Below are 27,845 nucleotides of genomic sequence, written 5' to 3' on the forward strand. Positions count from 1 at the left end.
AGGGAAGCAGCTCTGAGGTGCTGGATTTCTTCATATCCTTCCAAGCACTTCCAGGCACTACCACCACCGCAGCACCAAGGGGCTGGTTAATGAGTTGGAGGAGCCAGAGGGAGTGGTTGTACACAAGGGGTTGAAGTTCACCGGCACAAGCAGCAGGTGGAAGAGCGAGAGCGAGTGTGAGAGAACCTGACACAGTGACGCTGTCAAGGAGACACACGCCCTTCACCTGACTGAGGTAGGTGAAAGCAATTTGACAGGTGAATGTTCGTTGGTTGTTTCTTGTGTTTGTAGGGGGTTGTGGTGCATGACGCAGGTGTGAACAAGCTTTGATTTAGTGTGGATACCAATGGGAATGTGAGAGGGTCGTTTAGTGAGCCAGCTGAGCGAGACCTGGTGTAAAACCCTTAGGGCTTAGGGTTGACAAGGCTTTCAGAGCTGTCGGAAGGAGTGAGCAGGTGTCCGTGTGTCATGTGTTATTGTGTGTGTTTGTATGGATGTATAAGTGTGTCTGTTTCTGGAAGCCTGTGTGCACTGTTTGTGTGCCCCTGCTTGCATTGTTTCTATGTTGTGTCTCTGTATGAGCCTACTGTGTGTGTGTGACGTGTATGCAATTACAGGTCATTATAAAGCTGAGGGGAAGCGCATCGTACGTATGGCCCTGCTTGCATTGTTTATGTGTTGTGTCTACTGTTTGTCTGTTTGCGTGTGAACGTGTGTGTCTGTACATCACGTGTAGCCTATGTGTCTCTGAGTGTTGACCTATCTATTGAGGCCTTTTGGTAACCTGCCTTGCTCTGAATTTTCCCATGCCGTCTCTCCTCTCCAACCAGCAGCGTTTCTGAGGGGCTCCTGTGTTGAGTTGCTGCATGACTTCAGGGGAACAAAAGTCTGACCCATTAGTGGACCAAACAACTCCCTACTGTACCAACACATCTCCCACATAGCATTTGCCAAAACTTAATGGTCCGTTTAACTTGGTGAAGCACTCTGAAGTTCTCTGAAGAACCAACCCATTCGTCATTTGACACGGTGGTCCAAATAACACCAAGTGAGGCCATAATGGTCCGATCCTCTGGACAGTGGACAGTGGATAGACAGAGAGCCCAGTGAATGAGGAGGCGGGACAGGAGAGAAGAGAGTGGGTGGCACAGGGAAGGGGCCTCCATAATAAAGAGAAGGCTTGAGTAATAGCCTGCATTCGATATCTGGTTCAGCTGTAGTTCAAACTGTTCGTCACTGTATGTGTGTGTGTGTGTGTGTGTGTGTGTGTGTGTGTGTGTGTGTGTGTGTGTGTGTGTGTGTGTGTGTGTGTGTGTGTGTGTGTGTGTAGAGAGAGAGACATTTGTATGCAATTACAGGTCATGACAAAGCTGTGAGGAACTGCGAGAGTTAATCATTTGTGCATTCCAAGATTTTGGCTTGAGTGTTGGTAGAATTCCCTTAATCTGAAAATCAGAGAGCTTTTAATCTCCAGACTATTATCCAGAGAGCTCTAGCAGAGGTTAAACCAGTACAATGTGGCACAAGCACAACTACAACCTACAGAAAACCAATATACAACCAACAGAGGAAAGAAAACACATACTACAACCTACAGACTAACATAATACAGTGGCTTGCGAAAGTATTCACCCCCCTTGGCATTTTTTCTATTTTGTTGCCTTACAACCTGGAATTAAAATGGATTTTTGGGGGGTTTGTATAATTTCATTTACACCACATTGAAGATGCAAAATATTTTTTATTGTGAAACAAACAAGAAACAAGACAAAAAAACTGAAAACTTGAGCGTGCATAACTATTCAACCCCCCAAAGTCAATACTTTGTAGAGCCACCTTTTGCAGCAATTACAGCTACAAGTCTCTTGGGGTATGTCTCTATAAGCTTGGCACATCTAGCCACTGGGATTTTTGCCCATTCTTCAAGGCAAAACTGCTCCAGCTCCTTCAAGTTGGATGGGTTCCGCTGGTGTACAGCAATCTTTAAATCATACCACAGATTCTCAATTGGATTGAGGTCTGGGCTTTGACTAGGCCATTCCAAGACATTTAAATGTTTCCCCTTAAACCACTCATTGTCCTGCTGGAAGGTGAACCTCCTTCCCAGTCTCAAATCTCTGGAAGACTGAAACAGGTTTCCCTCAAGAATCTCCCTGTATTTAGCGCCATCCATCATTCCTTCAATTCTGATCAGTTTTCCAGTCCCTGCCGATGAAAAACCTCCCCACAGCATGATGCTGCCACCACCATGCTTCACTGTGGGGATGGTGTTCTCGGGGTGATGAGAGGTGTTGGGTTTGCGCCAGACATAGCCTTTTCCTTGATGGCCAAAAAGCTCAATTTTAGTCTCATCTGACCAGAGTACCTTCTTCCATATGTTTGAGGAGACTCCCACATGCCTTTTGGCGAACACCAAACGTGTTTGCTTATTTTTTTCTTTAAGCATTGGCTTTTTTCTGGCCACTCTTCCGTAAAGCCCAGCTCTGTGGAGGGTACGGCTTAAAGTGGTCCTATGGACAGATACTCCAATCTCCGCTGTGGAGCTTTGCAGCTCCTTCAGGGTTATCTTTGGTCTCTTTGTTGCCTCTCTGATTAATACTCTCCTTGCCTGGTCTGTGAGTTTTGGTGGGCGGCCCTCTCTTGGCAGGTTTGTTTTTTAACAATGGATTTAATGGTGCTCCGTGGGATGTTCAAAGTTTCGAATATTTTTTTATAACCCAACCCTGATCTGTACTTCTCCACAACTTTGTCCCTGACTTGTTTGGAGAGCTCCTTGGTCTTCATGGTGCCGCTTGCTTGGTGGTGCCCCTTGCTTAGTGGTGTTGCAGACTCTGGGGCCTTTCAGAACATATACTGAGATCATGTGACAGATCATGTGACACTTAGATTGCACACTGGTGGACTTTATTTAACTAATTATGTGACTTCTGGTAATTGGTTGCACCAGATCTTATTTAGGGGCTTCACAGCAAAAGGGGTGAATACATATGCACGCACCACTTTTCCGTTATTAATTTTGTATAATTTTTGGAAACAAGTAATTTTTTTCATTTCACTTCACCAATTTTGACTATTTTGTGTATGTCCATTACATGAAATCCAAATAAAAATCCATTTAAATTACAGGTTGTAATGCAACAAAATTGGAAAAATGCCAAGGGGATGAATACTTTTGCAAGGCACTGTACAAGTTACCAACAGAGGAAAAATAACACATACATGATCATCTGTATTTTGCTTCCCTTTACTGCCTAAATCCACAGACAGACCACTACTACATAGAAACAACCACTACTGACAAAAAAACACCATGCAACTTCATTGTTATTGAATAGAAACATTTCTTTGATAAAGCAGGTTCAGTTTGAAAGTGGTATCTGTGGTATTCACTATGTAATTGTGTTCTAACAATATGTACGTCTAGTACTTTCTTCAAAGAATTCAACACAATTGCTTGAGAAAGAAAGTAAAAAACACGTCATTACTGTGCAATTAACAATAATTTCCATATACAGTGCATTCGGAAGGTATTCAGACCCCAGCCTTCTTCTAAAATGGATTATATAAAATAAAAATCCTCATCAATCTACACACAATACCCCATAATGACAAAGCGAAAACAGGTTTTTAGATTATTATCATTTCTTAAACAGAAATACCTAATTGGTAAATTCAATTGATTGGGCATGATTTGGAAAGGCACACACCTGTCTACAGTGCAGTCGGAAAGTATTCAGACCCCTTGACTTTTTCCACAGAAATTGTTGCAAATTTACTCAAAATAAAAAACAGAAATACCATATTTACATAGGTATTCGGACTCGAAATTGAGCTCAGGTGCATCCTGTTTCGATTGATCATCCTTGAGATGTTTCTACAACTTGATTGGAGTCCACCTGTGGTAATTTCAATTGATTGGACATGATTTGGAAAGAAATACACCTGTGGTAGAGTGGCCAGACGGAAGCCACTCCTCAGTAAAAGGCACATGACAGCCCACTTGGAGTTTGCCAAAATGCACCTAAAGGACTCTCAGACCATGAGAAACAAGATTCTCTGGTCTGATGAAACCAAGATTGAACTCTTTGGCCTGAATGCCAAGAGTCACGTCTGGAGTAAACCTGGCAACATCCCTACGGTGAAGCATTGAGGTGGCAGCATCATGCTGTAGGGATGTTTTTCAGCGGCAGGGAGACTAGTCAGGATCGAGGGAAAGATGAACGGAGCAAAATACAGAGAGATCCTTTATGAAAACCTGCTCCAGAGCGCTCAGGACCTCAGACTGGGGTGAAGGTTCACCTTCCTACAGGTCAATGACCCTAAGCACACAGCCAAGACAACGCAGGAGTGGCTTTGGGACAAGTCTCTGAATGTCCTTGAGTGGCCCAGCCAGAGCCCAGACCTGAACCCGATCGAACATCTCTGGAGAGACCTGAAAATAGCTGTGCTCCCCATCCAACCTGACAGAGCTTGAGAGGATCTGCAGAGAAGAATGGGAGAAACTCCCCAAATACAGGTGTGCCAAGCTTGTAGAATCATACCCAAGAAGACTCGAGGCTGTAATCGCTGCCAAAGCTGCTTCAACAAAGTACTGAGTAAAGGGTCTGAACACTTATGTAAATATTATATTTATGTTTTGTATTTTTAATACATTTTCAAACATTTCTAAAACCCTGTTTTTGCTTTGTCATTATGGGGTATTGTGAGTAGATTGACGAGGGGAAAAAAACATTTAATCAATTTTAGAACAAGGCTGTGACGTAACAAAAAGTGAGAAAAGTCAAGGGGTCTGAATACTTTCCGAGTGCTCTGTAAATACCTGGTAATTGTCTGTACCATAAAAGTAAGTGTTAGGCTAAATGTGTATTGTCCAACAAACACACAACAAGGGCAGGAGGGAGAGGAAGTACCACACGTAAACATGAGGATGCCAAACACAATGAGACAGCTATAGACTAAGGGCAATTCCACAGTAACAGAATGACACTGAGACTTTAAAAGTATGCCAAACAAAAACTATTGATTGCAAAGTTAAACCAACCATACAACTCTATGCACAAGGACTACTTTTAACAGTTTCCACTGAAAATTTTACAAAAACACATTTACTCAAAGAACAGTGCAGGTGTAATGTTTGGTAACAGAATGAAGGTAAAATCTCCCTCCGTTTTTGTCCACGTTTTCTAAAAACTCTGTTAAATATCTACTCCGAATTAAGAATGGGGTGTCAGATATGACATGACACCTTGAGTAAAAAAAAAAAATCTTATTGAACTACAGTAAGTGAAGTGGATTAACACCCGGTACAGACTGACATCATTGGTCCCTGATTTGTACTATACAGAAATGCATTATTTTATTCATGGTGATGTATCCTGAATAGGTACACAAAGGTAGAAAAATGTAATATCCTCCTTTGCATGTTTAGGTATTATTCTACACACTGGCTATTATTCTAATGGCTCTGCCCCCAAACAAGACCAAATTTGGTTGGTCCAGTCCGGACCAAATCTGCACCAATCATAGACGTCTATGTTTCACAAGTTTGGACATCACAGTACAGCACATTAGAGCACAGTAGAGCATAGCTCAGCACAGCAGAGTACAGTACAGTGCAGTATAGTACAGTACAGTACAGTATAGTACAGTACAATACAGTAAATTATACTGTACTCTACTCTAGTGTGCTTTACTGTGCTCAATGACTGTTTATGAATGGACGAAGCCATCGATCAAATCAAATTATATTTGGCACATGCGCCGAATACAACAGGTGTAGACATTACTGTGAAATGCTTACTTACAGTGGGGAAAAAAAGTATTTAGTCAGCCACCAATTGTGCAAGTTCTCCCACTTAAAAAGATGAGAGAGGCCTGTAATTTTCATCATAGGTTCACGTCAACTATGGCAGACAAATTGAGGAAAAAAAATACAGAAAATCACATTGTAGGATTTTTTATGAATTTATTTGCAAATTATGGTGGAAAATAAGTATTTGGTCACCTACAAACAAGCAAGATTTCTGGCTCTCACAGACCTGTAACTTCTTCTTTAAGAGGTTCCTCTGTCCTCCACTCATTACCTGTATTAATGGCACCTGTTTGAACTTGTTATCAGTATAAAAGACACCTGTCCACAACCTCAAACAGTCACACTCCAAACTCCACTATGGCCAAGACCAAAGAGCTGTCAAAGGACACCAGAAACAAAATTGTAGACCTGCACCAGGCTGGGAAGACTGAATCTACAATAGGTAAGCAGCTTGGTTTGAAGAAATCAACTGTGGGAGCAATTATTAGGAAATGGAAGACATACAAGACCACTGATAATCTCCCTCGATCTGGGGCTCCACGCAAGATCTCACCCCGTGGGGTCAAAATGATCACAAGAACGGTGAGCAAAAATCCCAGAACCACACGGGGGGACCTAGTGAATGACCTGCAGAGAGCTGGGACCAAAGTAACAAAGCCTACCATCAGTAACACACTACGCCGCCAGGGACTCAAATCCTGCAGTGCAAGACGTGTCCCCCTGCTTAAGCCAGTACATGTCCAGGCCCGTCTGAAGTTTGCTAGAGTGCATTTGGATGATCCAGAAGAGGATTGGGAGAATGTCATATGGTCAGATGAAACCAAAATATAACTTTTTGGTAAAAACTCAACTTGTCGTGTTTGGAGGACAAAGAATGCTGAGTTGCATCCAAAGAACACCATGCCTACTGTGAAGCATGGGGGTGGAAACATCATGCTTTGGGGCTGTTTTTCTGCAAAGGGACCAGGACGACTGATCCGTGTAAAGGAAAGAATGAATGGGGCCATGTATCGTGAGATTTTGAGTGAAAACCTCCTTCCATCAGCAAGGGCATTGAAGATGAAACGTGGCTGGGTCTTTCAGCATGACAATGATCCCAAACACACCGCCCGTGCAACGAAGGAGTGGCTTCGTAAGAAGCATTTCAAGGTCCTGGAGTGGCCTAGCCAGTCTCCAGATCTCAACCCCATAGAAAATCTTTGTAGGGAGTTGAAAGTCCGTGTTGCCCAGCGACAGCCCCAAAACATCACTGCTCTAGAGGAGATCTGCATGGAGGAATGGGCCAAAATACCAGCAAGAGTGTGTGAAAACCTTGTGAAGACTTACAGAAAACGTTTGACCTGTGTCATTGCCAACAAAGGGTATATAGCAAAGTATTGAGAAACTTTTGTTATTGACCAAATACTTATTTTCCACAATAATTTGCAAATAAATTCATTAAAAATCCTACAATGTAATTTTCTGGAGAAAAAAAAATCTCATTTTGTCTGTCATAGTTGACGTGTACCTATTATGAAAATTACAGGCCTCTCTCATCTTTTTAAGTGGGAGAACTTGCACAATTGGTGGCTGACTAAATACTTTTTTTCCCCACTGTACATGCCCTTAACCAACAATGCAGTTCAAGAAATAGAGTTAAGAAAATATTTACTAAATAAACTCAATTAAAAAATAAAATAACAAGTAACACAATAAAATAACAATAACGAGGCTATATACAGGGGGTCCTGGATGGCAGGAAGCTTGGCCCCAGTGATATACTGGGCCATACGCACTACCCTCTGTAGCGCCTTACGGTCGGATTCCGAGCAGTTGCCATAACAGGCGGTGAAGCAACCAGTCAGGATGCTCTCGATGGTGCAGCTGTAAAACCATGCCAAATCTTTTCAGTCTCCTGAGGGGGAAAGGGTGTTGTCGTGCCCTCTTCATGACTGTCTTGGTGTGTTTGGACCATGATAGTTTGTTGGTGATGTTGACACCAAGGAACTTAACTCTCGACCCGCACCACTACAGCCCCGTCGATATTAATGGGGGCCTTTTCGGCCCTCCTTTTCCTGTAGTCCACGATCAGCTCCTTTGTCTTGCTCACATTGAGGGAGAGGTTGTTGTCCTGGCACCACCCTGCCAGGTCTCTGACCTCCTTCCTATAGGCTGTCTCATCGTTTACGGTGATCAGGCCTACCACTGTTGTATCGTCAGCAAACTTAATGATGGTGTTTGGAGTCGTGCTTGGCCACGCAGTCGTGGGTGAACAGGGAGTACAGGAGAGGACTAAGCACGCACCCCTGAGGGGCCGCAGTATTGAGGATCAGCATGGCAGATGTGTTGTTGCCTACCCTTACCACCTGAGGGCAGCCCGTCAGGAAGTCCAGGATCCAGTGGCAGAGGTGTTTAGTCCCAGGGTCCTTAGCTTAGTGATGAGCTTTGAGGGCACTATGGTGTTGAACGCTGAGCTGTAGTCAATGAACAGCATTCTCACATAGGTGTTCCTTTTGTCCAGGTGGGAAAGGGCAGTGTGGAGTGTGATTGAGATTGTATCATCTGTGGATCTGTTGGGGCGGTATGCAAATTGGAGTGGGTCTAGGGTTTCCGGGATGATGGTGTTGATGTGAGCCATGACCAGCCATTCAAAGCAATTCATGTCTACCAATGTGAGTGCTACGGGGCAGTAGTCATTTAGACAGGTTACCTTCACTTTCTTGGGCACAGGGACTTTGGTGGTCTGCTTGAAACATATAGGTATTACAGACTCGGTCAGGGAGAGGTTGAAAATGTCAGTGAAGACACTTGCCACTTGGTCCGTGCATGCTCTGAGTACACGTCCTGGTAATCCGTCTGGCCCCGCGGCCTTGTGAATGTTGACCTGTTTAAAGGTCTTGCTCACATCGGCTACGGAGAGCGTGATCACACAGTCGTCCAGAACAGCTGGTGCTCTTATGCATGCTTCAGTGTTGCTTGCCTCAAAGTGAGCCTAAAAGGCGTCATTCATTCCTATGTGAAGACTAAATAGCACATTTGAAGCCAAGGATGTAAGTTAAGATGGTCTTTCATGGATACATAACATGCACAGTTTGAGCTACTCAAAGAAGTGACGTTGCAGGCTAGCTCAGTGCTGCCCCTTCTCATTTAATATCTCAAGATGAAGGCCGACCGGAGTACTGCAGGCTGCCATTAGCAACTAAACTATCCTAACTACTTCTGTGTGCGATTTTAAAATAATCGGTTTGAGGACATACATCTGGTGTAATAGAAGCAATTATTGGTTCCATGATTGTCTTCTAAATATATATTTTTTTTACACAAAGATTGCCAATCTTGTTTTCTGCAAAGAATACCTGCTGAGAGTACCACGGTCTGCCTTGAACTTTGTGGCTTCAATGAGAGGGGTCAGTGTTCTTCCCTGTACTGTACTGTACTGTACTGTACTGTACTGTACTGTACTAAGCTCTACTCAAGTGTTCTGTTCTGTACTGTACTGTATTGTACTGACTTCTACTCTACTTTTGTGTACTGTACTGTACTGTGCAAACCTGTGAAACAGACGTCTATGATTGGTTAAGATTTGGAGGGACAAAATTTCAACCACTTTTCAACATCCATTGACGTCTGGTGTCGGTCGGTGCTCAGTGGATGAGAGAGCTGGTTACAGTACGTGGAAAGAGGGGCTCATGGGTAGGTGTCAGTAAGAGCCAGGAGAGGTGACATTAACTTGGAGGGGTTGTCCAGACTGTTTTCACACTTGCTTTGACCACCACACGAAAGAAAGAGAAAGAGAAAGAAAACAGTTATGAGCTGAACATAACAGTATGCCAGTGGAAGGGAGGACAGTAGCAGGTGACCCAACTGTGGTTTGTGACTACTATGAATTCTCATTGTAGCCAATTCATGCAGTCATTCTGTTCCAAAAAAAATGTTTTAATCAGCTAATAAATCATAAACCAAATTGTTATCAGTAAAATGAGTTAGAGAAATTTGAAAATATCTTAAAGATATGTGGCTTTTGGTAACAGTTTTTGTGCATCTATTTCATATGCTCCTATGAGCTCATGAAGCTTTTTACATGGAAATGCCCCTAAACACTGGGGTCTAGGAACAAGGTCGCTTGTCACTAGATAAGAGAAGGCACACACACCTGTATGCATATCACCTCTCTCCCCATATATGGCAAACAGAGAGAGAGAGAGAGAGAGAGAGAGAGAGAGAGAGAGAGCGAGAGGGAGAGAGAGAGAGAGAGAGAGAGAGAGAGAGAGAGAGAGAGAGAGAGAGAGAGAGAGAGAGAGAGAGAGAGAGAGAGAGAGAGAAGACAAAGTTCAGGTGCTGTAAACCGCGTGGTGAGATGTGCAGGTAGTCTGCTGCTGCCTGCTAGATCCTGACACATCTCACCCTCTCCTCTCCACTCCTGGTCCCTCCACACCAGGTGAGTCCTTTGTACAACATACCAAGCTAACGGTCAGTTTATGTGTGTTTTCGCAAAGACATTATGTAGAAAATGGGCGTTCATGCGGAATGGCTCTATTGATGTGGACAATTAAGGAGGAATGATGTCTTGGTCACTGTGGAACCATGGGAGGTTAGCCAGAGAAAATGGACCTCAACATGTATCAGATGTAGCTATCAGCTAAAGTAGTACAAATGTCTGCCGGCAAATGTATTGATATTGGTTATAGGAGTATTGGTTATAGGATAAACATTTATTTGAATGAAGTATTGAACCCACTCTGGAAATGTGATGTGTTTGAAGAGTATATTGTTACAAAAATATGTCTAAAATAAGCCTAATCAAAAAGGGTAGTTTTGAGATATTCATGTTTTAAATGTCATTATACTCCTTGTAGTGTTCTCTGAAATATGGAGTATGTCTAGATTCTGAAATACACATTTCAAATTCATTTAATGAATGTGAAATTTGTATTACAGAATCTAGACATACTCCATAATTGAGAGAACACTATAAGGAGTATAATGACATCAAGATGTTGTCTGTATCATGTACGGTTCACAGATTATAGGGTTTTACAGGAGGCATGTAAAGGTCTAAAAAAGGCTTAAAATGGCCAATTTCATCATGATTTTCAAAACAATTGTTTGTGATACAAATGTAAAAAGCATGTTAAATATCCTTTCTCCCAATGAAGTTCCTATGTGAGAATTCATAGCCGCTGGAAGTAGTGGTAATGAGGGTGCTGCAGCACCAACTGATAAATCAGAATTTAAAAATGACAAAATACAATTTTACAAATATCTATACATATTTTTTAATGTGTGCACTGGGCCTTTGTTACTCCTGTATGAGCGGACAAAAATAGTTGGGGATTTAAAAAAAAATCTCAGCACCCCACCTCTAAACATCGGTTCGCGGCCATGTGAGAATTGCCAGAGCGACCTGAGATACCAAAAATATTTTCTGCTCCCACTGCCGTGGAAACGCCCTATTACCCAATCATGACAGAAAGATAAATGTCATTGTGATAAGTCATTATTATATTACTCTATCAACAGACCTCTGAACAGCAGTTAGGGGAGGAAAAATGGTCCTGATAAGTAGACTTAAAGTTATTGTTTTATGACCAACACGCATCTATATTGTGGTTACTCCGCAAGTAGAAATGCTCATTATGAGTGCAACAGTCTCATTTATCATACATTTGATATATTCCATTTGACAATTTACAACAACAAAAACCTAATAGTTTTCAGCATCTTGAATTTGTCTGGGATGTGCAAATCGGAATGAGTGTTTTGAGGACGTGCATTTTTGGTAACAGAATGGAAAGACACTAGGCAATATTTCTTATACTTACAGAAGGCAAATAATTTCTGCAAAACTAAATATAAATGTTGATATTAGTTGGCAAGGGTCTTTACTTCAACATTATTGTGTTTTGATGTACACTATATATACAAAAGTATGTGGACACCCCTTCAAATTAGTGGATATGGCTATTTCAGCCACACCCGTTACTGACAGATGTATAAAATCGAGCACACAGCCATGCAATCTCCATAGACAAACATTGGCAGTAGAATGGCCTTACTGAAGAGCTCAGTGACGTTCATTATTCCACCTTCATAGGACAGTCATTTCTTCAAATTTCTGCCCTGCTAGAGCTACCCCGGTCAACTGTAAGTGCTGTTATTGTGAAGTGGAAACGTCTAGGAGCAACAACAGCTCAGCCGCAAAGTGGTAGGCCACACAAGCTCACAGAACGGGACCGCCAAGTGCTGAAGCACGTTGCAACACTCACTACCGAGTTCCAAACTGCCTCTGGAAGCAACATCAGCACAATAACTGTTCGTCGGGAGCTTCATGTAATGGGTTTCCATGGCCGAGCAGCCACACACAAGCCTAAGATCACCATGGGTAATGCCAAGCGTCGGCTGGAGTGGTGTGAAGCTCGCCACCATTGGACTCTGGAGCAGTGGAAATGCGTTCTCTGGAGTGATGGATCACGCTTCACCATCTGGCAGTCCGACGGATGAATCTGGATTTGGCGGATGCCAGGAGAACGCTACCTGCCACAATGTAGAGTGCCAACTGTAAAGTTTAGTGGAAGAGGAATAATGGTCTGGGGCTGTTTTTCATGGTTCGGGCTAGACCCCGTAGTTCCAATGAAGGGAAATGTTAACGCTATAGCATACAATGACATTCTAGACGATTATGTGCTTCCAACTTAGTGGCAACAGTTTCGGGAATGCCCTTTCCAGTTTCAGCATGACAATGCCTCTGTGCACAAAGCGAGATCCATACAGAAATGGTTTGTTGAGATCGGTGTGGAAGAACTTGACTGGCCTGCACAGAGCCCTGACCTCAACCCCATCGAACCCCTTTGGGATGAATTGGAACGCTGACTGCGAGCCAGCCCTAATCACCCAACATCAGTGCTCGACCTCACTAATGCTCTTGTGGCTGAATGGAAGCAAGTCTCCACACCAATATTTCAACATCTAGTGGAAAGCCTTCCCAGAATAGTGGAGGCTGTTATAGCAGCAAAGGGGGGGACTAACTCCATATTAATGCCCATGATTTTGGAATGAGATGTTTGACGAGCAGGTGTCCACATACTTTTGGGCATGTAGTGTATTTCTAACACCTTTTAAGACTTCATGCTAGATGTATTGTAAGACCCCTTTTCCATATTTTATACCAGAAATCTAAGCATTTGCTTATTACTAATTTTCAGGATGGAAAATGGTTGAAAAATGTATATATGCCTTAATTACTCAAAATTATGACTTCATTTTACACCAAAGTTGATGTGCTCCTATGACCTTCACATGTTAGTGCTCATGGAGCTTTGTACATGGAACACACTGTGGGGTCTAGGAACAAGGTTGCTCATCACTTGATAAGAGAAGGCACACACACCTGTATGCATATCACCTCTGCTTGCCATATATGGTCACTAGAGTAATCGACAATCAAAAGTGTGTGCGTGTGTGTGCATGCATGTGTGTGTGTGTGTTAGAGAGAGAGAGAGAGAGAGAGAGAGAGAGAAGACAAAGTTCAGGTGCTGTAAATGGGGTGGTGAGATGTGCAGGTAGTGACACATTTCACCCTCTCCTCTCAACTCCTGGTCCCTCCACATCAGGTGAGTCCTTTGTATAACGTGCCAAGCTAACAAACAGTTTCTGTATGTTTTCGCGAAGAAGTGATGTAGCAAATGGGAGTTTATGTGGAATGAGCAAATGGGCGTTTATGTCGAATGAGCTCTGTATTGATGTGGACATTTAAGGAGAAATGATGTCTTGGTCATTGTGGAACCTTGGGAGGTTAGCTAGGGAAAATGGACCTCAACGTGTATCAGATATATAGCTATCAGCTAAAGTAGAGACATTTTTTGCCTGCAAATGTATTGATATTGATTATAGAAGAAACATTTATTTAAATGACGTATTGAGCCCAGTCTGGAAATGTGTATATTGTTAGTAACAATATGTCTAAAAATAAGCTAAATCAAAAAGTGTAGAATATTAATATTTTTAATGTTGAATAAATGAATGTGAAATTTGTATTACAGAATCTAGACATACTCCATATTTGAGAGAACACTATAAGGAGTATAATGACGTCAAGATGTGGTCTGTATCATGTACGGTTCACAGATTATAGGGTTTTACAGGAGGCATGTATAGGTCTAAAAAAGATGATTTAAACACCATGTTAAACATCCTTCCTCCCAATGAAGTTCCTATGTGAGAATTGCTAGAACAATCTGAGATGCAAAAAATATTTTCAGCTCCCGCAGGCCTGGAATCGCCCTATTATCCAATCATGACGCAGACAAGATAAGCGTCGTTGTGATGACTCATTATTATATTACGCTATCAACAGACCTCTGAACAGCAGTTAGGGGAGGAAAAATGTTGCTGATAAGTAGATTCAAAGTTATTGTTTTATGATAAGCAAACACGCATCTATACCGTGGTTACTTCGCAAGTAGAAAGGCTCATTATCAGTGCAACAGTCTCACTTATCATTAATTTGAAATGAACATTTTGTGAACAATCACTCACTTGGTTTTATTCCATTTGACAATTTACAGTAACAAAAATCTAATAGTTTTCAGTGTCATGAATTTGGCTGGGATGTGCAAATCAGAAAGAGGACATACATACACTGAATGGAACAGAAAGGTAAAATAAGCAATATGTCAAGCAGTGATACACATTTAAACAACAAACACACACAAACCAGCATGGACCAACCATACAGTAATGAGTTAATGAAGCTGTGAATCATTGGGCTTTGTAGTTATGAGCCTTATACCCATCATTAAATCAACCCAGGGTGTTGGGGTGGGGCATATTATTGATTGACTAACACTCAGGCTACAAAGGACACAATGTAATAGGCCTGTTAGTCTGTTTCAGCGATGGTTGCTGTTTGGTTTAGAAGCCATATGGAGGTAAGTCTGTGGTTACAAGAAAGGGACAGAGTGCAAACACAGCACAATATCACTTTATGGTCCACTGCTCATAAACTGAACTGGGCTTCCATGGTCTATCAGCAGCCAGACAGCTAGCCAGCCTACCAGCCAGTCAGCCACACAGCATGCTGTTCCAGCTGGCCCTCTGATTCTCTATAGGAAGATTCTATTAATGGGGACAAATAGTTATGTTAAGTGGATGTTTTGTTCCTATATGTTGTTGGGGACTATCGCTACTTGATATTCAATTCAAGCCTTTTCACAGTGGACATTGAAATAAGAGTAGCCTACTCTATGTGTCCGAGAAACCGGTCCTTAAGGTTTAAAGCCTTGACAAGACCACTGTTCCTCACCTCTCCCTTAGATTGATCGAGAAATCATATTAGCATTATCATAAAAACTTGGCTTCGCCTCAGGAGCCCCATAAATGTCTCAATCCCTGTATTTAAAGTATGCTGTACAATGGAATTGACTATGAAATGAAGCACACGTTAGATGCATTTTTTTTGGGGTGTGATTAATTATAATTCTGGCAGGTCCTCATTACAAATAAGCCATGAGACCATGATGCAAAAGTTGACATTCAGCTATGCCTATATATACCAATATAGCAGTATAACTGTAGACACTGTAGTAAGGTACCATATGTTTTGACACTCAGGAAATTGGAGACTGCTGTGTTCAAGGTTGTGGTAACATCTGGGAGGTACTGAGAATTTCACTTCCTGCTTTGTAGCAAGCCGTTTACGCTCCTCCTGCAATGGTGGCTTCAAAATATGTGGTTCCTTTGTGTAGTACAATAAGCACAGACTGAGACACTCTTGAGCAGTATACTCCCATTACCATTCTGTGACCTGAGACAGGAAATACTCTACTGAGGTCACATCCAGGGGTGAAAGTAAGGCAGTATGGTCCGGTACAGTGTCCCAGCAAAATAAATAGTGGGGGTACGCCGTACCGGTAAAACATGATTAAAACAAAATAATTTAAGCAAAATGCCAAGAAAACTGTAGGCTATTACACTATTATGTATCATTACCGCATGAAAAATTAGCGAATGGACTTGAAAACGGGTGGTATAGCCTATGTTCCAAAATGCGATGTGGTTCGATGAGAACACTCACATTTTGCCAAGGCAGAGAGAGATGAGTGGCCAACAGCAGCGGACAGCAGTACGCGTACTGTATACATTCTGGCCTAATGACAATCGCCAAATGCCGTTACACTTTTTGGTGTTTTGTGTAACAGATGTCTCTTTCCATTCACCACTGTTTGGAGGCTGGAAATATGTTGCGAGTGGATGAACGTGCGATAACCTAGTAAAAGAGCTCTTTGAAGTGATTGTTTGACAATCAGATGACAACATCAAGACTGGTTGTGTTTATGCCACAGTAAAAGGTAATACATTTTAAAAGTTAAATGACAAATCTTTTTGACCAGGCCCACAGAGATCCTATTGAATTAATAGGGATTCTATATGTAATTCTATGACTGGCCCACGCGCAAGCGGGTGCACACATAGTAGGTCCCGTACAAGGAAGAAATTGAATCTACTTTCACCCCTGGTCACATCATTGACTCTGCCAATGATCAACTCAAAGACTTATGGATCAACTCCTCCCCTTAGCCAGTCATGCAAGGTAGCAGAGCCAGATAACACTAGGCAACAGCACAGTTTATTGAGTTTGTGTCTGTTTTGATTTAGTTTTTTGCTATTTCAAGCCCTCTGAATCTGTATGGAATACTATTGAACATGTAAACAACAGAATATGAATAGGTTAGCTTCATTAAGAAACAGTGAACGACCACTAACTCACTCACACATTCACTTCCCTCTAGGTATCTTCTCCAAGCTGAATCTGGCACCATGCCACAGATCCAGGTCAAAACCCAAGTTGCAAAAGTCCTCAATAAAACCACGCCAGGGCTGCAGATATGGAGGATAGAGGTGAGAGAACAGCACATAGTTCCTTTGTCATTACTACATAATGAATATGCAGAACATGTAAATGCCAAGTTAGGTTCATTATCAAACTTTTTCACACAATGACATTAAATGCAATTGTGAACTGGTTCCAATTTTCCAATTGGACAGGCCATGGAGATGGTGCCCTTCCCTTCTAAAGCATATGGGAATTTCTATGAAGGAGACAGCTATGTCATTCTATACGTAAGTAATCAATGTAACATTATGATGGCGTATTCCAAACAAATACATGAAGTGACATCCCAGTAACATCATGTTTCTGTCTAATCTCGTAGACCAAAAAGATGAACAGCTCGTTCACCTACGACCTCCATTATTGGCTCGGAAAGGACACCTCCAACGACGAGCAGGGGGCGGCGGCCATCTACACCACCATGATGGACGAGCACCTAGGGGGTGTGGCTGTGCAGCACCGCGAGGCGCAGGGCTATGAGAGCGACACCTTCCGCGGATACTTCAAACAGGGAATCATGTGAGCTATGTAGGCTACACCCTACACCTGCCTACTGTATGGAAAGAAAATGAACAACTCTGATACAATGATTCCCATTGAACACAGACAAATTAGCAGCAGCTCACATGTATACAATGCAATTTCACTATTTACACTAGAGACAAACAACTTGAGCTCCTCCAACTCATCACTCAAATAAGCCACCATGTTGGCTTAACCCCAAAATAACACACCCAAACACCCATAAAACATCTGTTAAACACCCATAAAAACCATCTACCCAACACCCACACAGTTTAGTTGCACTGTCAATGAACACAATACCTAAAAGCCTCAAACCAAGATATTTGGAATTATTATGGAGCCATGAAAGATAGTGGCAAGGGAAATACCTTGTTGATATACAGGAGGTGACAATAGGAGGAACCAAAATCTTGAGAAAAAAGGTAGGTACTGGTATTTCTGTAGCCATCATCGGGTATGTACTATAGGTCATAGTGAAATTATATCGCCTCCCCCTCTCTACAGCAAAAGGCCATTTCCCCTTGTGGTGTTACCTTTCTCGGATAAGTATACAAAATATCACTGTGGGGAGGTTGGCACAACCAAAACTTCTGCATTCTGCACTCTTCGAAAAAGAGATGCTATCTAGAACCTAAAAGGGTTCTTCGACTGTCCCCATAGGATAACCCTTTGAAGAACCCTTTTTGGTTCCCGGTAGAACTCTTTTGGTTCCAGATAGAACCCTTTTGAGTTCCATGTAGAACCCATTACACAGAGGGTTCTACATGGAACCCAAAAGAGTTCTACCTGGAACCAAAAAGGGTTCTCCTGTGGGGACCATTTTGGAACCCTTTTTTCTAAGAGTGTTGCTTCTGAGAAACAGCATGGTGGTCAGGCAGAATAGTGGAGGTAAGTCAGAGCGAGACAGCACAACAGAAATAACCTTCATGACCGCAAGCTGACGTACATAACATGTAATGGTATTCAGAGCATCAGGGGTGTATTCACTAGGAACCGAACAGAGACAAACGGGCTGAAACAAGGAGGGATCTACCTGAAGTTTCCGTTGTTAAACCTTTTGCTGCAATTTGCACTAATGAATACACTCCTGGTAATTGCCAAATAACAACAGAAAGGGTTTCAGACCATCATTCATGGCTGTCATCTGACAGTATTTCTTGTGCATGTTTTTCTGCAGCTACAAGAGGGGCGGTGTGGCATCTGGGATGAAGCAGGTGGAGACCAACACCTACAACATCCGTCGCCTGCTCCATGTCAAGGGAAAAAAGCATGTGGTGGCTGGAGAGGTGAGAAAGCTCAAGCCAACGTGACCCTTGTGGAATATACTGCCTTCACAGCCTCTGCTCTGCCCTTGACTAGGATGTCTACTTCAGTTACTATATTTTACATTTTACTTGACTAGAAACAGCTCAGTCACTTCCTTCTCTGCTCAGCTCAGTCACACTTCTTGTACAGCGGATTCAACTTAAGTTCAAGTACATCAATTATTAGTCACATTTGCTGGGCCACTGACTACCATGTAGCTCCTCACTGACATAATCACATGAAAGTCTATCAAGAAACTACACTGATGTGTCTTATCCGTTACAAAAATCCCAAGGTTAAAGGTAGACAAATGACATTGCCAAAAGCACCGGAGATATTGAGATGAGCGAGATGCAACACTTTGCGCTCACACAGTCACACACAGTATCTGTGCATGCGCAAGGGTTCGCATCACGCTATATACAGCGTGGTAGCCACGGGACCAAAACAGCGGAGAAGTTGAGCCTCTTAGTTGTTGCGGAAATTGACGCACTATGCTGTTTACTTTCTGCATCTACGTATGTCATATCGCTGAGTCTACCTTTAATGTTCAACTCAGACATACTACTTATTGTGAAAGCTGAGTAGAATGAAGAAGAGATTGTTAACTCAATTAGTCCCCCCGTAATGCCGGTGCATTTTGGACTTCTAACCCCTTACATTTTTTTTGGAGCAACAGACTTCTGGGTTGTAACATTGGTTTAGTCTATTTCATCTGCATCCACAGATAACAACCATTCTGTGTGATTAACAGGGGCTGAGCTAGAGTGGCGTATCCCGAAGGGGCCCGGTGCCGGTCTTTTTACAAAAATGTCTGTGGAGTCCAAATTATTTGAGCTACAAACTATTACAATCTATCTATGAAAAGCTGAGACTCACACGAATATGCACATTTTGCTCTATGACGCCTACAAGCTACACAAGAGTCGTTAGAAGATAAGGGGTTCTACATAAAAGTTCGTAGGAAATCCCAGGACATAGTGTCTGTAATACTGTAATAATCTCACATAGTCGCTGTCACAAACTCCAAACATTTGTCACTGACTACATGGATATTAATTTCCCAGTGAGCAAACCATTACTGTACATTTTTATCCGATGTTTCCTTTGGCGGACCTTATTCTTTCATTGACATCTGTCAATAAAACTCATGAATGCAACTGTTTATGTCAAATTGTTTTGTGTTCTACTTGTAGAACATGTGGCCTGAAAAGAAAATGGCAAAATACTTCATTGTGAGGCTAAATATAAGGGCTGGACATGCAGATAAATGAAAGTCAGATAAATTAAAAGCAGATTTTTGCTGTGGTCTCGGGACTGATAGGGTTAACCCTTAAAGAGATTGTCAGTAGCCTACAATTGACTGACAAATACTTACAGTATCAATGTTACTTGATATAACCACATGTCAGCATCTAGTAAAAGCATCAATTCAACAGCTGCTGACCTGACCTATCTGCATCATGTCATTAATATAATGCTAGAGAACATTATTATGGAATTCATCTATGAGTCCTTTCCATCCCCATCAATCCCCCTTTCCATCATCATCCATCCATACTTGAGAAAAGGTGGACATGAGCTGGAGCAGCTTCAACAAGGGGGATGTGTTCCTGCTGGACCTGGGCAACCTCATCATCCAGTGGAACGGACCCAAGAGCAACCGGATGGAAAGACTCAAGGTAAGGAGACCTTTTAGACCACAGCCATAGAGAGATACAATACTACTTTATGGGTGACATTTTCTTTGTCTAAATGCTGCGAGCAAAATGGATAGATCTCGTCAGAGTTTAGTTCCTGTCTGTGCTTCGGGATTTTACCGCCCCAAGTTTTCAGGAAGGTACTTTGTTTTTTACTTTGGTGCATAATGAATGAGAGATAAGTGAAAGCAGGGGTTCAACCACATTGCTTTCACACCTTCAGGCATATCAGGTCAGTGATAACCATAAGGAAGAGAAGCGAGGACAGGTGCATTTTTTAAGTATTCAAACAAGGCCCCTATGTAGGAAGACCTCTGCTTCTAAACCTAACCCTTCCAGCATGGAAAGCATACAACTAAGACTGGAGTGTGGTTCCAATGGCTCAATAAGGTAGAGCGTGGTGGGTTCTATTGTAAAGTACTGCCCTTGCACTCAGGGTGCTTTGGATAAAAGCATCAGCTAAAAACTAGCATTATAGAGTGCCTTAGCCCCCTGGTGGTGGTATGATTGGTTGATATTGTCACATTTGTTTTTCTCTGCAGGGGATGACTCTAGCCAAAGACATCCGTGACAGGGAGAGAGGGGGACGGGCGCAGGTGAGTGTGGTGGAAGGGGACGACGAGAAGTCTTCAGAGGAGGCCATGAAGCTGATGAAGCAGCACCTAGGAGAGACAAGACGGGACATCAGGGACTGCATCGCATCTGACGATGTGGTCGACCAGAAGCTGAAGTCCAGCGTCAAGCTCTTTCAGTGAGTGCTGACCACTGACATGACCTCAGTGATATTTATAACCTCCTTATGACCTGTCATAGACATTATAAGCTCTTATGACCTGTCACAGACATTATAACCTCTTCTGCCCTGTCATAAACATGTACTGTAGCAGATGTGAACTAGCTAGTGAGAGCTAGCCATTTTGCTTACAGAATCGTTGTTAAAAATAATGTGTAACATTCTGATTGATCTGTGCAGTATCTCAGATGCCGAGGGGAACCTTGTGGTGCAAGAGGTGGCAGTGAAGCCTCTGACTCAGGACCTGTTGAATCACGAGGTCAGTTTCCTTGTCAATCAGGGAAAGGGGAGGGGGCATGTTAAAGGAGAAGGGGTTTAAAGTGTCCTTTGTTGCCACTTGTCTACTCAAGCAAACTTTTATCCACAATTCAAAGTACAGTATTTGGGTGTGTGCCATGAAATTATATTGACTGAGCTTAAGCATAGTACCATGATCAGGTTCATACAAGAATGAGAAGATGATAAGGATATGATAAAGATCCTTCTGAGAAATGTGTAAGCTGAGAGAGATGAGTATGTAAGGTTTACACTGGTTCTGTAATGTTTTAATGAAAATTGATAGAGACTATTTCTGCCCTGTGACATCGAACAGAGACAAACATAATTATCCTTGAGGGCTGGCATGTGGTCTCAACAGTCAAAATTAGCCAAACTTCTAATACTAATACATCTAGACTACAAGGGGGACACGGAATAGAAAAACACTGTGGTTGTGGTTTAAAACCATGAGAAATGAGTCTCACATGAAAATGTAGGATTACAGTAACTGGTTCTCATAGTAACTGGTTCTCAATTTTAGCACAGTGAAAATGAATCTGTTGGGATAGTTACAGACATTCTCGGTATGCCACATTATAGAATTGTCCCTATGTGCAGAAGTGTATAATGCAGTAATGAAACTCAGGCAAACAGTAATCCTCTTTACTGAGCAGTAGAGGTATCAATAAATGTAATTTCATACATCTAATCTAAATCTACTCATTTCACAGGACTGCTTTCTGTTGGATCAAGGTGGTATACAAATCTTTATCTGGAAAGGAAAGAAGTCTTCCAAGACAGAGCGGTCTGAGTCTTTGGCTAAAGCAGAAGTGAGCCAGACCTCTTGACACATTTTAGTTTACAATGTTTTTGATACCCCTTTGCTGTCCCCTATAGGCTTTTTAGGTGAATTCAGACTGACTGTTATAGAGGGTCCTAAAATATCAGACACCCTCAGTTTGTACATCCCAGATAACAAATACCCAAACAAGTTAACCCTGAAAACCAGCTGAACACCTGAAACACTTCTTCCGGTCCTGGATCTAAGCTCCACTCAATTACTTACCCACTCTCTCTGACACCCATATATCTATACCATTCTAATTTATGAATACTTTGGTATGTTCCTAGCAAAATAAAAAATAAACAAAGCACAGGAATTAAATTCCATGTGATCCCTGCAGATGTAGGATCTTCATTTGAGCCAATTTGCTACAGCAGGAAAATAACCCTGCAGCAACAGGAAATGTGAATTATTATGTGGATTATTATTAATGGCATTTTTTTTAGGGGTTGATACATTTCCATCAACAAAATAGTGATAAAATGAAGATACTACATCTGTATTTTAAAATCTAAAATGTTGGAATTCTAGGCATACAAGAAGGCGAAGGGCTACCCTATCTCCACCTACATTGAGACGGTGAACGATGGTGCTGAGTCTGCCGTATTCAAGCAGCTGTTCCAGAGGTGGACCGTGAAGGGTCAGACTGTGGGGATGGGAACCACAAACAGCCCAGGCAAAATTGGTGAGCAAGTCACACACTGGATATATTGTACACTCAATGCACATGTCCAATCAGATGTATTTATTTAGGATTTGTTTTCATGCTTTGCGGAGTATTGACTGAAGCATACTGTGCATTTCCAACAGCATATTTCAATGTACATTATGAATCAAACACCTATTTCTCAACTTGACTAATGAAACTAAGCATCCAGTATTCAATGCGAAAAAAAAAAAAAAAACTGAGACAAGACTTTATCTAGTATCTCTAAATGTGTTTTCTTGACAATGCAGCCAAGGTTGAGCAGATCAAGTTTGATGCAACTTCCATGCATGCAAGGCCTGACCTGGCTGCCCAGCAGAAAATGGTGGACGACGGAACAGGCGAAGTAGAGGTTGGTTGGTAACAATAATTATTCATAATGCTCCCCTTTAAACTATACATCCAATGGAAACTAACATGTCCTATTTTCCTCCAACCAGGTGTGGAGGTTAGAGGACAGTGAGCTGGTGCCTGTGGACAGGAAGTGGTTGGGCCACTTCTATGGAGGCGACTGCTATCTCATCCTCTACAAATATGATGTCAGCCACAGGAGTCACTACATGCTATACATATGGCAGGTCAGAGCACCCTGCTAGCCACCATTCCCTCTACGGCATAGCTCTTTGTCTGCCTGGCAATCAAGCTTTGTTAATACCAGAAGACGTTGATATGAGAAGAGCTTAATTCCATGACTTAGTCTCTGGCTTACTTTCTGCAACCTATGCAGATAGGTAACTATGATGTGTTTGATGTGTGCAATGTAGGGTCGTCATGCGACCACGGGAGAGCTAGCTGCCTCTGCTTTCCAAGCCGTGAACATCGACCGGCAGTACAACGGGGAGCCAGTTCAGGTCCGAGTGCCCATGGGAAAAGAACCACTCCACCTCATGGCCATATTCAAGGGCAAGATGGTGGTCTATGAGGTAAGCCCTCCACGTGTTCCTTTGTCAATGAGTTTTCAAGGAAATTCTTGGAATGTTTCAAATGTATCGTCTTAAAAGATTCTCATTGGAATCTCATAATGAATGTGATTGTATGTCATCATTACGATTGTAATCATGGTTTGCAGGAGGGGAGCTCCAGAGCCAACTCTAAACATGTCCAGCCGGCAGTTCGTCTCTTCCACATCCACGGCACCAACGAGTTCAACACCCGCGCCATCGAAGTGCCAGCACGCTCTTCGTCCCTCAACTCCAACGACGTCTTTGTGCTCAGCACTGACACTTGCTGCTATCTGTGGTACGGAAAGGTAAGCAGCAAAAACGCCATAACCTTGTAATCCAGGTTAAGCAGAGGTCTCCAGCTAAGCATTGATGAGGAGAGTACAAGCAGTGGTGTCATGCCCATAGGGGGCACAATGGTACGTGCCCCCTCAGATTTGCCCAGTTTTTGAAAGATTCTGACGCTAATTACAAAACTTTATTTTTAAGCCCGCATTTTATCATAATTATCTATAAAAAAGATCTGTCAGCGGTATTTTGTGGAGGGGCACAATGATTGGACCAGGCAAAAAGTACCAGGCAAAGAAAATTTTGGAAAAGCAAGAAATTACTAAATGTACTAAATGTTATTGGGTTATGATACTATATACAAGTGTGGCATAAAATATCTTAAATAATCAATGTGCATGATTAATTAAAATTAAAATTAAACAGGTATATACATATTTTTACATAGAATTAGGCATAATGATTATGGCTCTAGAGTGCAGGAAAAAACGGATTCAGGTGTTTAAGAAATGCACATACTTCGTGCCCCCTTTAAAAGAATGGGTGCCTGACGGTACTGAGTTCAAAGGCAGTACTTTACCTAGTTATGCGACAGGTATGACCCTTATCCCTTGCAGGGCTGCAGTGGCGATGAGCGAGAGATGGGCAAATCCCTGGCAGACATAATCTCCAGGAGGGAAAAACAGGTCATTGCAGAGGGCCAGGAGCCGGCTCACTTCTGGGTCAATCTGGGAGGCAAGTCCCAGTATGCCAGCAGCAAGAGGTACTACACTTGATCCTTTGGTTTTATAGTTACCTAAGGGCCCTGTTCATCTGAACTGAGCAAAACATTGTTTACAACTGAAAATTACATCCCCTTTTGATGCCTTCTTCCTGGTCCGTCTGTGGTCTCTGCCAAGGCTTCAGGAAGAGCACAGCAACATCACCCCACGTCTCTTCGAGTGCTCCAATCAGACGGGCCGCTTCCTGGCCACGGAGATTACAAACTTCAACCAGGACGACCTGGACGAAGATGACATCATGCTGCTGGACATCTGGGACATGGTGAGGGCCTGTCTTTTTAGCCTGTATTTGTATTTATTAGGGATCCCCATTAGCTGCTGCCAAGGTACTCTTCCACTCTTCCATTAAGGCACTTACATCACACATAAAACAAAATATTAAACAGTACATCATATAACATTATTACACCACTACATATCTACAATACAAAATGTATAATACCACCATACAACAATATTGGTTTTGTGATGAATGAACCATCTGATTCAATGAATGATGGAGCTGAGTTTTCTTTTTTGCCCAAAATGTAATTTAAGGTGCTCCAAAGCTCATTCTTTATATCATTTATCTTTGTTTCATAGTATAGTTTCTTCTTCTTTTTATTCAGTTTAGTCACATGATTTCTCAATAGGCAGTACGTTTGCCAATTGGTTGTGCATGGAATCCAAACTGATGTGCCATGTTCAGCCATTGTTTCCGTTTGGGTTCCAGGCTACTACTGTATTGTCTTTTGGTGGCCACTATCAATCTATGATCTGGAGGTTTGGTTCTTGTGAAACACAAGCGGTCCTGAGAGGACATCCTTCCTTACAAACCCTTGACCTCTTCTTACTCAGGTGTTCCTGTGGGTGGGCAAGGGAGCCAATCAAATAGAGAAGGACAATGTGGTCCCCACGGCACATGAGTACCTGAGGAGCCATCCAGGGGGTCGGGATATGGACACCCCCATCGTGATGATCAAACAGGGCTTTGAGCCTCCCACCTTCACCGGCTGGTTCCATGCCTGGGACCCACACATGTGGAGTGTATGTAGCAAGAATATGAGTAATTATGAGATGATAATACACATTGTAGGATGGTCATGTGCTTATAACAAGTCTAACAATGTATTATAACTGCTTCATAATGCATTACACCTGTTGGTTTCAAGTATTACCAAAGTGTCTTTACTCAGGGCACAAAATATTGATTTAAACAAGCTGATTATTATGTCCACAGGGAGGGAAGTCCTACCAAGAATTGAAGGCTGAGCTTGGGGATGCCACTGACATCATCCAGATCACCGTGGTGAGTCTCTACTCTCTCTCAAGCCCACTAACATCATCTGATTTACGAAACTGTTCTCATGTAAACATGCTTTACAAATGCATCTACAGTATGCAACCCAAAGGAAATGTATTTAAGTGTTAATGTTAATCTGCCTCACGGAAAACAATGTCCACCAACAAAGTTGCCGAAGGTCTAGCCACCATTTGACCTGGTGTTTTAACCTAGCCTAGCCATTTAGGAACAATTATGGCATTGTCACAGAAACCAGTCAGATATGATTTTCTGCAACGGTTAAATTAATGGTCTCTGTCTGTTTGTGGCTACAGGACAGAACCACATCCAATTCCACTCAGAATAACTCCAAAAACATTGGAGTACCACTGTTGCAACCTACCGTTCAGGCCACCTTCCCTGCAGAAAAGCTGTTGAACTGCCAAACAGAGGACCTGCCCGATGGGGTTGACCCCACCAAGAAAGAGGTAAACTACACTGGAACTCCATGATTGTCCTCTCTTCAGTCTGTACTTCAGAGTAGCTGTCAGCTAAATGTATGCTTATCTTTCTCACTCATCTATTTTATCATGTACTATAACTATACCATACCTTTACCATTTCCAGGAGCATCTTTCCAATGATGACTTCACTCTGATCCTGGGTGTGTCCAGGGTAGAGTTCTACTCCATGCCCAACTGGAAGCAGCAGAATTTGAAGAAAGAGAAGGGTCTGTTCTAGGAGTATATCTACACTTCAGGTCTCATTTTGACAGCGTAAAATAGCTGCACTGTTGTCAAATCTCCTCAAATACTCTATTTCAAAAGGAGTTTGGAATGCAATAGTTCTAAATTCTGCATCTTGAATCTGCAATGTTATTTGTGCATCTTAGACCTGCAGAAATATTACATGATTTTGAAATTAGGCCCACTAAAACAAAAGTATAGGGAGTATTTCAGACATGGTTAACAGTTGACACTAGCACTGCTTTTTTGCGCTCTCAAAAGTAGGCCCCTCGTGTTTTGTCATCTAGCCTTGCACTTCTACTCTTAGCCAATCTGAGAATGTGTGCACGAGTGGGTAGTTCTCAAATAGCTGTAAACAGATGAAAGTGCCTTAGGTTTAGTCTTGCAAATAATCTATGATTTTTTCTTGATTCTGAAATGTTGCCGTTATAATTTAGGCAATCAAGTTATGAAGAGGACATTTCTAGGTGATAGAAAGGATTCTACACGTTTTATTATTGGAGATTTAGCATATACTTTATTTGCATCACTTTTTCCCCTGAATTGCTACTTGTGTCACAGAATTATATCTGGATATGTACTGTGCCTGTCAGACATTTAAGAATACGCAGAATATTATATTGGTTCTATATTTTATGTCCACAATTAGCCTTAATATTGAAAATGTATCTTCAAATGTCTCTTTGTAATCTTCAGAGGACCACAAGGGCTTAGTTTTATGTTGAAATGCAGGAATATAAAAATGTGTAGGTACTTTATGTGCTTCATAATATAAATGTGGAGGTCTAATGTATCAATGAAATTATGACTGTCAAATGGAGATAACTATTGGGGTATTTAGTTTTTGCTATGTTGGATAAACAAATTAATATATCTCTATATGAAGACCCTTCATTTGCAATGGCAGTCAATAAAGATCCTATTCCCCATTGTGTGTGTTCAATACCTTCAGCAAATCATAATGAATCATTTGCACATACTGATATGTGCAAAACAATAGAATGTGAAAACAAATGG

At 42.1% G+C, this 27,845-nt stretch overlaps 1 protein-coding gene across 3 annotated transcripts; it reads left to right on the forward strand.

Moving 5' to 3' along the window:
* On the forward strand, window positions 1-27,757 carry vil1 (villin 1). Of its 3 annotated transcripts, none has more exons than XM_041863946.2 (20): window positions 1-235; window positions 16,579-16,687; window positions 16,835-16,909; window positions 17,002-17,198; window positions 18,382-18,490; window positions 20,081-20,191; window positions 20,752-20,960; window positions 21,183-21,261; window positions 21,992-22,090; window positions 22,636-22,789; window positions 23,062-23,162; window positions 23,251-23,388; window positions 23,575-23,733; window positions 23,880-24,059; window positions 24,657-24,802; window positions 24,939-25,083; window positions 25,659-25,847; window positions 26,041-26,109; window positions 26,418-26,570; window positions 26,710-27,757. In XM_041863946.2, the coding sequence occupies exons 2-20, from the start codon at window positions 16,607-16,609 to the stop codon at window positions 26,821-26,823; spliced, it is 2,508 nt and encodes an 835-aa protein (XP_041719880.2). In that variant the 5' UTR covers window positions 1-235; window positions 16,579-16,606; the 3' UTR covers window positions 26,824-27,757. The 3 variants fall into 3 exon arrangements, with proteins under 3 accessions (XP_041719880.2, XP_041719863.2, XP_041719872.2); XM_041863929.2 differs by lacking the exon at window positions 1-235 and adding an exon at window positions 10,144-10,229; XM_041863938.2 differs by lacking the exon at window positions 1-235 and adding an exon at window positions 13,321-13,401.
* The last annotated feature ends 88 nt before the right edge of the window (window positions 27,758-27,845 follow it).

The sequence above is a fragment of the Coregonus clupeaformis genome, chromosome 4 (assembly GCF_020615455.1).
Source record: "Coregonus clupeaformis isolate EN_2021a chromosome 4, ASM2061545v1, whole genome shotgun sequence".
NCBI lineage: Eukaryota > Metazoa > Chordata > Actinopteri > Salmoniformes > Salmonidae > Coregonus > Coregonus clupeaformis.

Bases quoted from the DNA above. Each gene is read 5' to 3' on its own strand.
- vil1 (XM_041863946.2), top strand. From the start codon at position 16,607: ATGCCACAGATCCAGGTCAAAACCCAAGTTGCAAAAGTCCTCAATAAA. The intron at 16,688-16,834 runs GTGAGAGAACAG...CCAATTGGACAG, and splicing joins TGCAGATATGGAGGATAGAG to GCCATGGAGATGGTGCCCTT. The intron at 25,084-25,658 runs GTGAGGGCCTGT...CTTCTTACTCAG, and splicing joins TGCTGGACATCTGGGACATG to GTGTTCCTGTGGGTGGGCAA.